Source organism: Macaca fascicularis, chromosome 4, assembly GCF_037993035.2.
Source record: "Macaca fascicularis isolate 582-1 chromosome 4, T2T-MFA8v1.1".
NCBI lineage: Eukaryota > Metazoa > Chordata > Mammalia > Primates > Cercopithecidae > Macaca > Macaca fascicularis.
Window position 1 is genome coordinate 116,353,445 of NC_088378.1, and position 12,701 is coordinate 116,366,145.

The window sequence follows — 12,701 nt, forward strand, 5'->3', positions numbered from 1 at the left end:
GAAAAGGAGAGACTGACTCCTCCCTAACTTATTCTATGAGGACAGAATCATGCTGATACCAAAATCTAGAAGAGATGCAACAAAAATAAGAAACCTTCAGGCCAATATTCTTGATGAACATCGATGTAAAAATCTTCAATTAAATACTGGCAAACTGAATCCAGCAACATATCAAAAAGTTCATCCACCATGATCAAGTTGGCTTCATGTCTGGGATGCAAGTTTGGTTCAACACAGCCCAACCAATAAATATGATTCACTACATAAACAGAACTAAAGACAAAAACCACGTGATTATCTCAGCTGCAGAAAAGGCCTTTGATAAAATGCAACATCGCTGCATGTTAAAAACTCTCAATAAACTAGTTATTAAAGGAACATACCTCAAAATAATAAGAGCCATCTATGACAAATCCACAACCAATATCATACTGAATGTGCAAAGGCTGGAAGCATTCCCTTTGAACACCAGCACAAGATAAGGATGCCTTTTCTCAGCGCTCCTATTCAACATAGTACTGGAAGTTATGGCCAGCGCAATCAGGCAAGGGAAAGAAATAAAGGGTATTCAAATAGGAAGAGAGGAAGTAAAATTATCTTTGTTTATAGAAGACATGATCTGATATCTAGAAAACCCCATTGCTTTAGCCCAAAAGCATCGTAAGCTGATAAGCAACTTCAGCAAAGTCTCAGGATATAAAATTAATGTGCAAAACTGACACAAGACAAGGTTGCCCTTTCTTAGCACTACTATTCAACATAGTATTGGAAGTTCTGGCCAGGACAATCAGGCAAGAGAAGGAAATAAAGTGTATTCAAATAGGAAGTCAAACTGACTCTGCAGACGACATGATCCTATATCTAGGGAACACCATTGTCTGAGCCCAAAAGCTTCTTAGCCTAATAAGGAACTTCAGCAAAGTATCAGGATACAAAATCAACGTGCAAAAATCACTAGCATTCCTATTCACAACAACAGGCAAGCAGAGAGAAATTATGAACGAACTCCCACTTACAACTGCTACAAAAAGAACAAAATATCTAGGAATATCAGCCAACAAAAGAAGTGAAGGACATCATCAAGGAAAACTACAAACCACTGCTCAAAGAAATCAGAGAGGATGCAAATAAATGGAGAAACATTCCACGCTCAAGGACAGGAAAAATCAATATCATGAAAATGGCCATATTGCCCAAAGTAATTTATATGTTCAATGCTATTCCCATTAAACTACGATTGACATTCTTCACAGAATTAGAAAAAAGCTATTTAAAAATTCATATGGCGCAAAAATGAGTCAAATAGCCAAGACAGTCCTAAGCAAAAAGGACAAAGCTGGAGGCATCATGTTACCCAACTTCAAGCTATACTATGAAGTTACAGTAACCAAAACAGTATGGTGCTGGTATAAGAATATGCACATAGACACATAGAAGAGAATAGAGAGCTCAGAAATAAGACCACGCAGCTACAACCATCTGATCTTTGACAAACATGGCAAAAACAAGCAGTGGGGAAAGGACTCCCTATTTAATAAATGGTGCTGGGAGTGCTGGCTAGCTATATGCTGAAAATTGAAACTGGACCCCTTCCTTACACCATCTACAAAAAGTAACTCAGGATAGATTAAAGAAAAATGTAAAACCCAAAACCATGAAAATCCTAGAAGAAAATCTAGGCAATACCATTCAGAACACAGGCACGGGCAAACTTTTCATGATGAAAACACCACAAGCAATTGCAACAAAAGTAAAAATTGAAAAATGAGATATAAACTCAAGACCTTTTGCACAGCAAAATAACCTATTATTAGAGTGAACAGACAATCTACATAGTCGAAGAAAATTTTTGCAATGTTTCCATTTGACAAAGATCTAATATTCAGAATCTACAATGAACTTAAACAAATTGACAAGAAAAAAAAATCGCTATTAAAAAGTGGGCAAAGGAAAGGAATGACACTTCTCAAAAGAAGACATTCATGTGGTCAACAAACAAATGAAAAAAAGCTCAACATCACTGATCATTAGAGAAATGCAAATCAAAACTACCATACAACCATTGTGGAAGACAGTGTGGCAATTCCTCAAGGATCTAGAAGTAGAAATACCATTTGACCCAGCAATCCCACTACTGGGTATATGCCCAAAGTAATATAAATCATTGTATTACAAAGATATGTGCATGAGTATGTTCACTGCAGCACTATTCACAATAATGAAGACATGGGATCAGCCTAAATAACCATCAATGATAGACTGGATAAAGAAAATGTGGTACACATACACCATGGGATACTATGCAGCCATAAAAAGGAATGAGATCACGTTCTTTTTGGGAAAATGGATAGAATTGGAAGCCATTATCCTCAGCAAACTAACACAGGAGCAGAAAACTGAACACTGCATGTGCTCACTTATAAGTGGGAGCTGAATGATGAGAACACATGGACACACAGTGGGAACAACATACACTGTGGCCTGTCAGGCAGGTGGTGGGAGGAGGGAGCGCATCAGGAAGAATAGCTAATGGATGCTGGGCTTAATACCTAGGTGATGGGATGATCTGTGCAGCAAACCACCAGGGCACGCATTTACCTGTGTAACAAACCTGCACATCCTGCACATGTATCCCAGAACTTAAAAAAAAAAAAAAGTCGAAGAAACAAAAGGAAAGTATCTCCAGTCATAACAGGCCTAGTATTTCTAAGTTAAATAAATTGATTGAATGGTGGAGCAAATCTCAGATTAAGAGTATTACCTTATTACACAGTCTATTGTTTAGATTAGCTTAAATTATTAAATGAGAGAGAGAGAGGCACAGAGGTGAGGAAGGAAAGAAATAAGGCGGACTTGGGAACTAAGTCAAGAAAAATTTTGTATTGTGAATACTGGCACATGTAACTGATAGAAAGCAAGTACATGAGAAACCTAACACATTTTTAAGAGATTATATTGCCAAAGGAGCACTGCTTGCAAAAGTCTGTGACTGTTAAACTTTAAAACAATTTTCAATCCTTCAAACTGTATGAACAGGATTTGGCTATGAGCATTCCATGTTCCCAGAGGAGGGTGTACTCTACCAAACCTATTTCAGATATGGCTGTGGAAAAGTATGGTCAAGGAAGAACCTTTCAGAGGATAAAATAGGAGCCACAGAGGATGGTTCTTCACAAGATATCTGATTCAGGTTCTCCTTACAGAAATCCACACTGCCAGAGAGGCTGCACAATGCCTATAGTAAAGGATCTCATTGTGTGCTACTGTTCTCCCATTTTTCCTGATTTTGAATAGAAGGTTTTTTTTTTTGTTTGTTTGTTTGTTTGTTTTTTTTTTTTGAGGTTTTGCTGTCCCTGATACTATATGTAGGTATATAGTGGGGTTTGGATGTGTTAAGTGTTTGGTGTCTGTGTCGGGAAGATGGCAGTGGATTGTCTGTCTATTACAAGGTGCCACAACATTTGGCTTGCACATCTTTTAACATTCAGGGCTTTGTGTTGGTGGATGATGCTGAATAAAAATCTGAAGATCATTAAGATGTCTCCACTGGAGAAGGAATAAGCATATTCTCTGTGTGAAGAGAAAAATGCAATGGAAAGTTTGGAAGAGGAAGGGTAAACTCTGGCAGAGACTTACTTGTTGATAAACAATTACAATTGCCTTTCCTCCCAGCACAAAGCTAGACTATAGTTCCCTGTCTCCCTGGAGATAGGTGTGGCCATGTGACTGAGTTGGGGCCAGTGGACCATGAGTGTGTGTGATATGCACTATTGCCACCATCAAACCATAAAATGCTCCTTTATGACTGTGAGGCAAACTACATTTTGTATTTTCGTATTTTCCTATCCTCTGCTGAGTAGAGAAGACTTAGAGGTCCTATGCTGAGGTACAGCTGCATGTAGGAAAGAGGCTAGTCCTCTGAATGACCATTGTTAACGCTGATTAGACTTATGCTCCCAAGGAATAAACTTCCACTCTGTAAAGCTACCGAGCTTCTGGAGCTTATTTGTTATATCACAATCTCAAAATCCCAAAGAATATATCAAGTAGGTGGATAGACAATTGGGTTGAAATCTTAGAAAAGAGGTCTTCCTTAAAGATTGTAAGTCAATGTAAGAAGTGATGATGCTATGGCCATGGAGGGGATCTCCTTGGGGAAGATTATAGCATAACTTTAGTAGAGAATCTACAGCTGAGTGTTGAAACACAAATATTAATTAGCCAAGTAGATAAGCCTACAAAGTAGAAATAAGAGGAGCATTCAGGGCGATCAGAGGAATAGGAGCCAAGGTGTGAGAGGAGTATATTAAAAAAAAAACGTGTATCAATTGTTCTTGAAGGTAGCTTAAAATCCAAGTAAGACAAGGACCTCCAAGCCCTCTGAAATGGATATGGTTGATAACCTATGGGAAAGCTGCTTTTGTGAGTGGATCTATACCCAGAAGCTAGACTGGAAAGGGTAGATCAACTTGTAAGAGAAGAAGAAATTGAAACAATGAACCCAGGCAACTTTTCCAGAAAATTTTTCTGTGAAAGGGGAAAAGATAGGATGCTAATGAATAACTTGGGTTTATTTTTGTCTGGTTTTTTTCTTTTTTCCTTTTTGTACAAATAAAGATTCTTGAATGTGTTTAGAAATGAATACTTTTGTTCTATTTCTGGTAGTCTAACAATATTAGAACCATGACCAATCACTCTACCACAAGACAATAACTAAAAAGTACTCAACAAATTTCAGATGAGATCCTTAAATGTAGACTAGAATTTAATAAAATTCAACATTCATTTGTTGTTTAAAAGTGATTTGCATTCTGTGAATAGCAGAGAACTTCTTTATTCCAATCTGCAGTATCTACAAAAAACTTGTGACAAATGTCAGACTTAATGGTAAATGATGAGATAATTATCTTCAAGATCAGGAACAAGGCAACGGTGCTCACTATCACCATTTATATTTCACATTTTTTCTGTAGGTCCCAGATGTTATAGGGAGTGGGGGGAGGATTTAAAAAAGCCTGAATATTGAACAAAGGAAACAAAACTGTGATTAATGAAGGGTATATGGTTATTTACACAGGAAGAACAAAATAATTCTGTAAATTGTCAAAATCTATGAGTGTTTAACAATTTTGCTACTTATGAATTTATGTATAGAAATCAAATGAATTTCTATAGTTCAACTACGAAGAGTTTGACAGTGTAACCCTGAGAAAATATGACTTTCGATAGCAATTGTAATATTTGGTCATACCTATATATTATACCTATATATTATATACCTATAAATAGCCAAAGGTATGTAAAAAATATATTTAGAAATTATTTTTCATTGTGAAAGTAACAAGAATTTATTATAAGACAGAAAAGAAAAATATGTATTTCTGTGGACTGGAAGGCTCAATATCACTTTTTAGAAAATAAATGTCTGGCAGCAGTTGCAGGATGGTGCAGTGAAGGGGTGTTGGGCAGGGCCCAGCATCAGAGGATGGGGAGCAGGCAGCTGAGAACTTACTTGCCCCTGCGAAGTTGCGAAATGGCAGGACACAGAAACATATATGTGCTGAGGCTCCAAGCCACCTTTCGTATATTTTATCACTTCACTGAATTTCAAAAACAAAAGCAAAAGAAAATCATTAAAAATTTCAACGATGATTGCAGAGCATTAAACCCCAGGTCTGGGATTCTTCTAAGCACAGGGCCTATGTAACTACACTGGCCACATGTCCATGAAGCTGATCCTACTGTCAAGTCCTGCCATTATATAATGTAATTTTATTGGTTTATTGGACATGAGAATTTTTAATCTCTCAACGATTCTCATGTTTAGCAAAGATTGAGAACTGCTCCCTAGAGAATACCTTGCATGTGTGTACCAAGAGAAATGTACTAAGATGCTCAGGCCACACTATTTACAATTTTTAAAAATGGAAAAAAGGCTAACACATGCCAGCTATAGAATGAATAGATGTATTTGCAATAGAATATTATATGGCAGTGCAAAATAAGTCACTAGTTCTACATCATAACATGGCTTCATTTCAGGATACTAAAGGGGCAAAAAAATGTTATTCCATTTACATAATGCTGAAAACATGAAAAACTAAACAACATATTGATTGGAGTTTTTTTAATGTGGCAAAATTATAAAGGGACACAAGGAATTAATAAACACCAATTTCTGTATTGGGGAAGAAAAGAATGTGATGTTGAGCGGCACTTAAAAGAACTTCAAAACTCATGACAATGTTATTTTTCTTTAACTAAATGATAAATACAATTATTCTTCATAATTATATTTATATTATAAATTTTGTTTTGAACTATTAATCATGTAGTGAAAGTTATCCTTTAAAAAAGCAATGGAGATTATCTAGTTGAGGAAGAATGGTTGAATATTCGAAACATGATTTAAAAACTTTGCCCTTTACATAACTCAGATAACACATAGTAGGGTCCAGTTCTAAGCCCAAGACTATGGCCTGCCAGGTCATCACTTTGTCACCAGGATCATTAGGAGGTATGCAGATCAATGAGTCTTCACATATCCACACAAACAGCTGACACAGGCAACAAAAGTGTCATTTACTGATACTAAAGATGCAGGATATTTTAAGCACAGTATAAGAGTAGGTAAGAAGAAATAGAATATTTCCAACAAGTCACTGAAAAGATGTTCCATATTATTTATAATAAAAATACAATTTAAAAATAATGAAATTTTTCTCATTAAAAATGTAATTGGAACATACTGTTTTTTTTTTCCATTCCTACCAAATTTAAAAATGCACAAATGCATAAATGGTCTAGTAATTCCACCATTTGAAACGTATTCTCTTGAAATGCCAGTGTATATGTGCAATAACATTTATTGTAGCAATGTCTGTAAAAATAATTGCATTCAAACAAAATATCCACATTAATAGGAGATTTGTTAACAATTATGATGTAGCTATACCATAAAATATGATGTAATCTTTAAAAAGAATTAAGCTACTGTATATATAAATACTTGGAAATGGGTTTACCATATATTTTTTAAGTTTAAAAAGCAAGCTGTAAAGCAATTAGTTTGATTGCCTTAAAAAATGACGTGTGTGTGTGTGTGTGTCAGAGTAATGTAAATATGTATATACAAGGTATTCAAAGTATGTATGTATTACAAGTAAAGAAAAAGTTCAAAAGAATATACACCAACCTTATTAACATTGGCTATCTCTTGAGAATGGGATTATTTCTGTATTCTTTAAATTTTTTTAAGCATGTATCACATTTGTATTGCTATGTTTTCCATCCCTTGTAGAGTTTACTAAACAGAGGTTTTCTGCTTTTTCTTAATCCTCTTTATCCTCCTCTTCCACCTTCCCTCTTTTCTCTTCTACTTCTTCTTTTCCTTCTTCTCCTTCTTCTTCTCCTTCTTCTTCTTCCTCTTCTTCTTACCCTCCTCCCCGTTTCTCCTCCTCCTGTCCTCTTTTCTCTCCTCCTAACGTCTCCTTCTCCTTCTCTTCCTTCCTGTTTTCTCTTCCCCCTCCTCTACTCCCCCCTCCTTTTCCTCTTCCTCCTCTGCTTTCTCCTTTTTCTTTTTAATTATTCAAATGAAGGAGCTGAGTCTTCAGGGGCAGGATCATACCTCGTTTACTGACCATACAACTGGTATTAAAAAAACAAAGTTCTGGGAAATGCAAAAATAACATTTCTATCAGCTTAAGGTACACCCTCCCACTCCTTCAGTATAATGGACTCAAAACAATAATGGATCCTTTAATCCTTTCTGTGTCTATGGTCCTCTATCTCTTAACCAACTTTTCTCTCTTCCATGGCCCTCATTTCTCTGTTAGCTCTAAGGGCCACAAATTTGTTCTGTGCTACAGATTATCACAGACGATTAAGTTTGTTGTGAATCTAGAAGTCAGTAGGTAAGTGGAGGTTGGTGACAGAACACATGGTTTGTTCAGGATGCTCTTCTGCCTGAGTGTAGTCATGCACACAGGAATGGACAAGGGCTCTTCGGTGCATTTGCCAAGTTTAGTTCTCAGAACAGAACTATGAAGTTCAGACTAACAGAGCTTTGGAGAATATGGAACAGATACAAGTTTTTTGTTTGTTTGTTTTGTTTTGTTATTTTTTTTTTTCATTATCATTTCACAAACAGGAGAATATAGTGGGCTCCAAGTCAACCAGCCAGGGTCATGACTATACCATACCCAATGTAAAACCCTGGGCAAGCTATTTAATCTTATACATTTACTTTCAGATGTTATATTCCAAGAAAGTGTTTCTCAAACTTCAGCGAACAACATGTTAGTAAGTCTTAAAGTCAATTTAGTGAGTAGTGATTAGCATTGGGGAACAATAGAATAAAGCAATAAAAATTTGTGAGAAACAGAGTATATTGCATAAAAAAGAGAGTACAAAGCTAATATAAATATATATTACTTACTGTGGCCTAAGCTCAAATGAGTTTGAGAAACAATACATTTAATTAAGCAAATGTGACAGATTGAAAAGCCTCCCTTCACTGTCCTCTCAGTTCTATTCAGTTGACCCTTTCAGGTAAAGCAAGCAGAAGCTAAAGGGTTTTGGAAACATACTGTAATGATGGATCTTTTGAAAATGCGTGAGAATGCTAGGCCGATGTGAGAAGCCAGGGCAATGATGAGAGACATACTTCCTTCAAAAGATGTCCTGGGGCTACTTCCATATATTTGAGGCAATGGATAAAGATTTGTTAGAATTAGCAAGGCCTAAGGATTTGGTTTTTGGTTTTATTTGGAATTTTTGCTATTAATTCAAGTACAGTCATCACTCCATATCTGTGAGTTCTGCACCCACTGACTCAACCAACTTTGGATCAAAATGTTTGGGAGAAAAAAACAATTTTAGAATAGCACAACAAAATGTATATGAATGTGAAAGATACATTATAACCATGATTTACATGGCATTTACCTGTAAATAATGCATTAGATATTATAAGTAATCTAGACATTATTTAAAGCATATGGGAGGATATACATAGGTTATATGCAAATACTACCCCATTTTATATCAGGGACTTGAACATGAACAAATTTTGGTTTCCATTTGAGTCTTGGAACCAATTCCCTATGGATACCAAGGGATGACTCTACCAAGAACTGTGACCAAAGACCTTTGAGGTTCCTTTAATTTTCCAATCCTGTCATTTGAAATTCCTAGTCTTAGTAGGTAATATTTGGAACAAAATCTTCCACTTCTTAGGTAAGTAAAGAAAAGTGAAAACATTTTGAATTTTCATTTTTCTAAAGCATTCACATAGTACTTTAATGTTTATGGATTTTCAAAAGTCCATCTTTAGTACCTCTGCAAATATTTTGCTCTGAAAAAGTTATAGTAAGCAAACACTATGAAAATCAAACACAATCGTTGTTATATTTGAGAAAAACAGGTTTAGAACAAGAATTAGGAAGTTTAGACCTATATTTTTAGAGAATTCATGCCAAAAAACTGAGTCATTATTAACCTGTAGAATCAACATTTTTCTTTATAAAATGCAATATTAGAAAGAACCTATAAATAACCGTTATTATATAACAGTATATATTACTGTTAGTTTAATTAGGTTAATACCAGATTGGTTATTTGGTATTTTCCTGCTATAATCATATGAGACATTCATTATAAGTACATTCAGTTTCAACAGAACTAATGTTAATAAGAGAGGAAAATCAGAAAATATGACCTATACAACACTGCAATTCTTCTCTGTATCATGATTTCAGTTGAAATATATCAGTAGTGCTAATTATAGAAATTGTGGATATATCACAGAAAACACTGTTGAAATCAAAACCATACACTCTGAGTTGTATGTCTATTACCTAATACACAACAAATCACAATTTTTATCATATTTGGCTAATGTGCATCTCCTAAGTATCTGTAAGGAAAAATAGAAATATAAACGTGTAAAATGTGTATCTGTATATAGACACAGATACACAAATATAGCTGTAGGTATAGATCTATATCTGTCAAACATTTTCAATAAATATAAAGATTTGGTTTGCTATGAAACAGTAAATATCCATTATTTCCTTCTAGAAATAGTACCTGCAGATATGGTAGTTACAACTAGGGACCTAGGGGTAGGGGCCTGGGGAAGTTTAGGGACATAGATGGTTGCATGGTCTAACCCTGAAGATGGATAATAGAGAGGTTTTGAATTAGTACATAATCACATCCATAGGTTCTTTCCTTAAGACTCAGAAATGGTCCCTCTTGACCATTTGCTCACTTTGAGATGCTGAACAAATTATTTAAATTACTAAATATCAATTTTCTTGTCCCTAAATTAAATAATAACTTTGGAAAATACGTTTTCCATCTCATCGTTTTAGGTTGATTAGCTGACATGTTAAGGACCAAGGAAAGAAAAACTAAATTGAAGAGTGAATATATTGTACCTAGATTGGGACAGCCAATTATAGGAGGTTGTTAGAGTAATGTCCCTGATTAATCTGACCTTGAATATTCACATCCTTATGTATTCCACTCCCACAATGACTCTGAGGTTGATCATTGTGATTTGCTTGGTTCAGTGAAATATTTACAAATGTGACAGGAGCAGATAAAGATAGCTGCACAATGGGGTTTAGCCATTAGGAATTATTTTGCTGCCATGTAAGAGTTTTTGGCTATACTACTGAAGATGTCATATGGAAAAGAACCACACCATCCCAGCAAATGGTGTCTGCTAATACCACCTTGGACCAAACAGCCTCAGCAGAGCCTGTTGGTACCAGATGACAATAGGCACATGAGTGATCCCCAAAAAGACCATCAGAAGAGCCATCCAGCTAAGCCAAGTCCAATGTGCAGAATTGTGAGCAAATAAATGGTTATTGTTTGAAGTTATTGTTTTGTTACTTAGTATAGATACTTGTGGTTTGTTATGTAGCAATGGACACTTGATATATCCATTTATCTGATAGAATAAGTCTTCCATGCTTTTGATATTGAAATCAACAAATTAAGAGTGATCTATCAGCTACTCGGGAGGCTGAGGCAGGAGAATGGCATAAACCCGGGAGGCGGAGCTTGCAGTGAGCTGAGATCGGGCCACTGCACTCCAGCCTGGGCGACAGAGCGAGACTCCGTCTCAAAAAAAAAAAAAAAAGAGTGATCTATCACATAAATTTTTAAAATGTACTATATTCAGGTAAGTGAGTAAAATAGTAAATATGCAGAACATAATCAGAAAGCAAATTTTCAAATGCAATAGCAAACACAAAAATGTCTGTGCCATGCTGGATTACCACTTTGTACTGTACAGGCAAAAACAAAATAGATAGATAGATAGATAGATAGATAGATAGATAGATAGATAGACAGACAGATAGATTATTTTAGTCGGGGAACTTACTGAAACATGATTTTCTATGAAGCATGTGCTGGAAAATCTTGCACAAAGATTCCTCACTTTGTGTAATGGTCCTACAGTTACATTGCACTTGAAGGACTGTCCCAAGGATATCTATGTAAGCAGCTTTGCAGTCATCACTTCCTGAACATGTGAGGTCCTGTTTGCTTAAGGCGCTAATGCAATTCTCATCTTCATGGCACTTTCTAGTCACACGCTGCCAGCATTTTGACTGAAATGTTCTATAGTGCCTCCTAGACAAAGAATGAGGAAAAATAATTAGTTTTGAATAATATTATTTCACATTAACATGTGATCCCCCATCACCTAATGAAAGACATGGAACACAATGCCTCCAAGATGCTAGTACATAGTTGAAAAGTAAATTTGTAATTTGAAAAATCACCATAGGGAGTGTGAAAGAAACTGTAATCTTATGAATTACATCCCTTTATTGTGATGAAAGACAAAGGGTAAGTTGAGGATTCCCTGGATGGATTTCCCTTTATTACTAATTGTATTCCAATATATGATGATTTGAGGTATGAACTACTTCAGAGATTTCTTGGCAATGTTTTATTCTGAATATAGTTTTGTAGCTAGCCTTTGGCCACTGTGTCACACCAAGTGATTTCAAATAAGATACTTGACCTTTCAAGTCAGTTATCCCACAGGATGGGAGGTGCTTTATACTTTCTTAATGAATTAAGCAGACTAATTAGAATTTGCAATATGTTGTGAGGTATAAGATTTCTGACTATGTATTTGATTATTGGTATAATAAAATGGAATAAAAGTCTGGATAATGTACACTAATTTCATTTTTGAATTTTTTACAATCAGAATATATTTTCATTAATGGATGTAAGAATGAAAATCTTTCAATTTAATCTTTGTCACCTAAAATTGCTTTTTACTCTTTCTTGAATAGGTTGCCATCAAACATGTATCAAAGCCCTATGAGTACATGACATTTTCATGAAGTTATTTGTCCACACGGATGCTGCTATGTTAAAAAACCAAAGCTCAATTGTTTTTAATAATTGAATATTTAAGTCATCTTAAAGGATAAGCTTTTAAATATAATATTGAAGATTAATTCATGTACATTAAATTTATAATAAGGGAAATACTGCAGATTTTCTGAACATATAATTATTAGGCCAGAAGAACAAACATTCCTTCAATGCAGTTAAGGGTTACATATAACATATATCCTAAATGTAAGTTTTGGAAGTATTGATTGTCGCTTAGAGAATATATCTGTACCTATATGCTATTTGTTAATTTTAAATATGTGTTT

The 12,701-nt window shown here is 35.1% G+C and overlaps 1 protein-coding gene across 5 annotated transcripts in view; it reads right to left on the minus strand.

The window, feature by feature from the left end:
• Positions 1-12,701, minus strand: part of GFRAL (GDNF family receptor alpha like) — an 83,211-nt gene that overhangs the window by 27,522 nt on the left and 42,988 nt on the right. For all 5 annotated transcript variants that reach the window (XM_074039033.1, XM_005552696.4, XM_074039035.1 and 2 more), the window contains one exon: positions 11,402-11,652. In XM_074039033.1, coding sequence (XP_073895134.1) covers positions 11,402-11,652 — 251 coding nt within the window. The remainder of the gene's footprint in view (positions 1-11,401; positions 11,653-12,701) is intronic.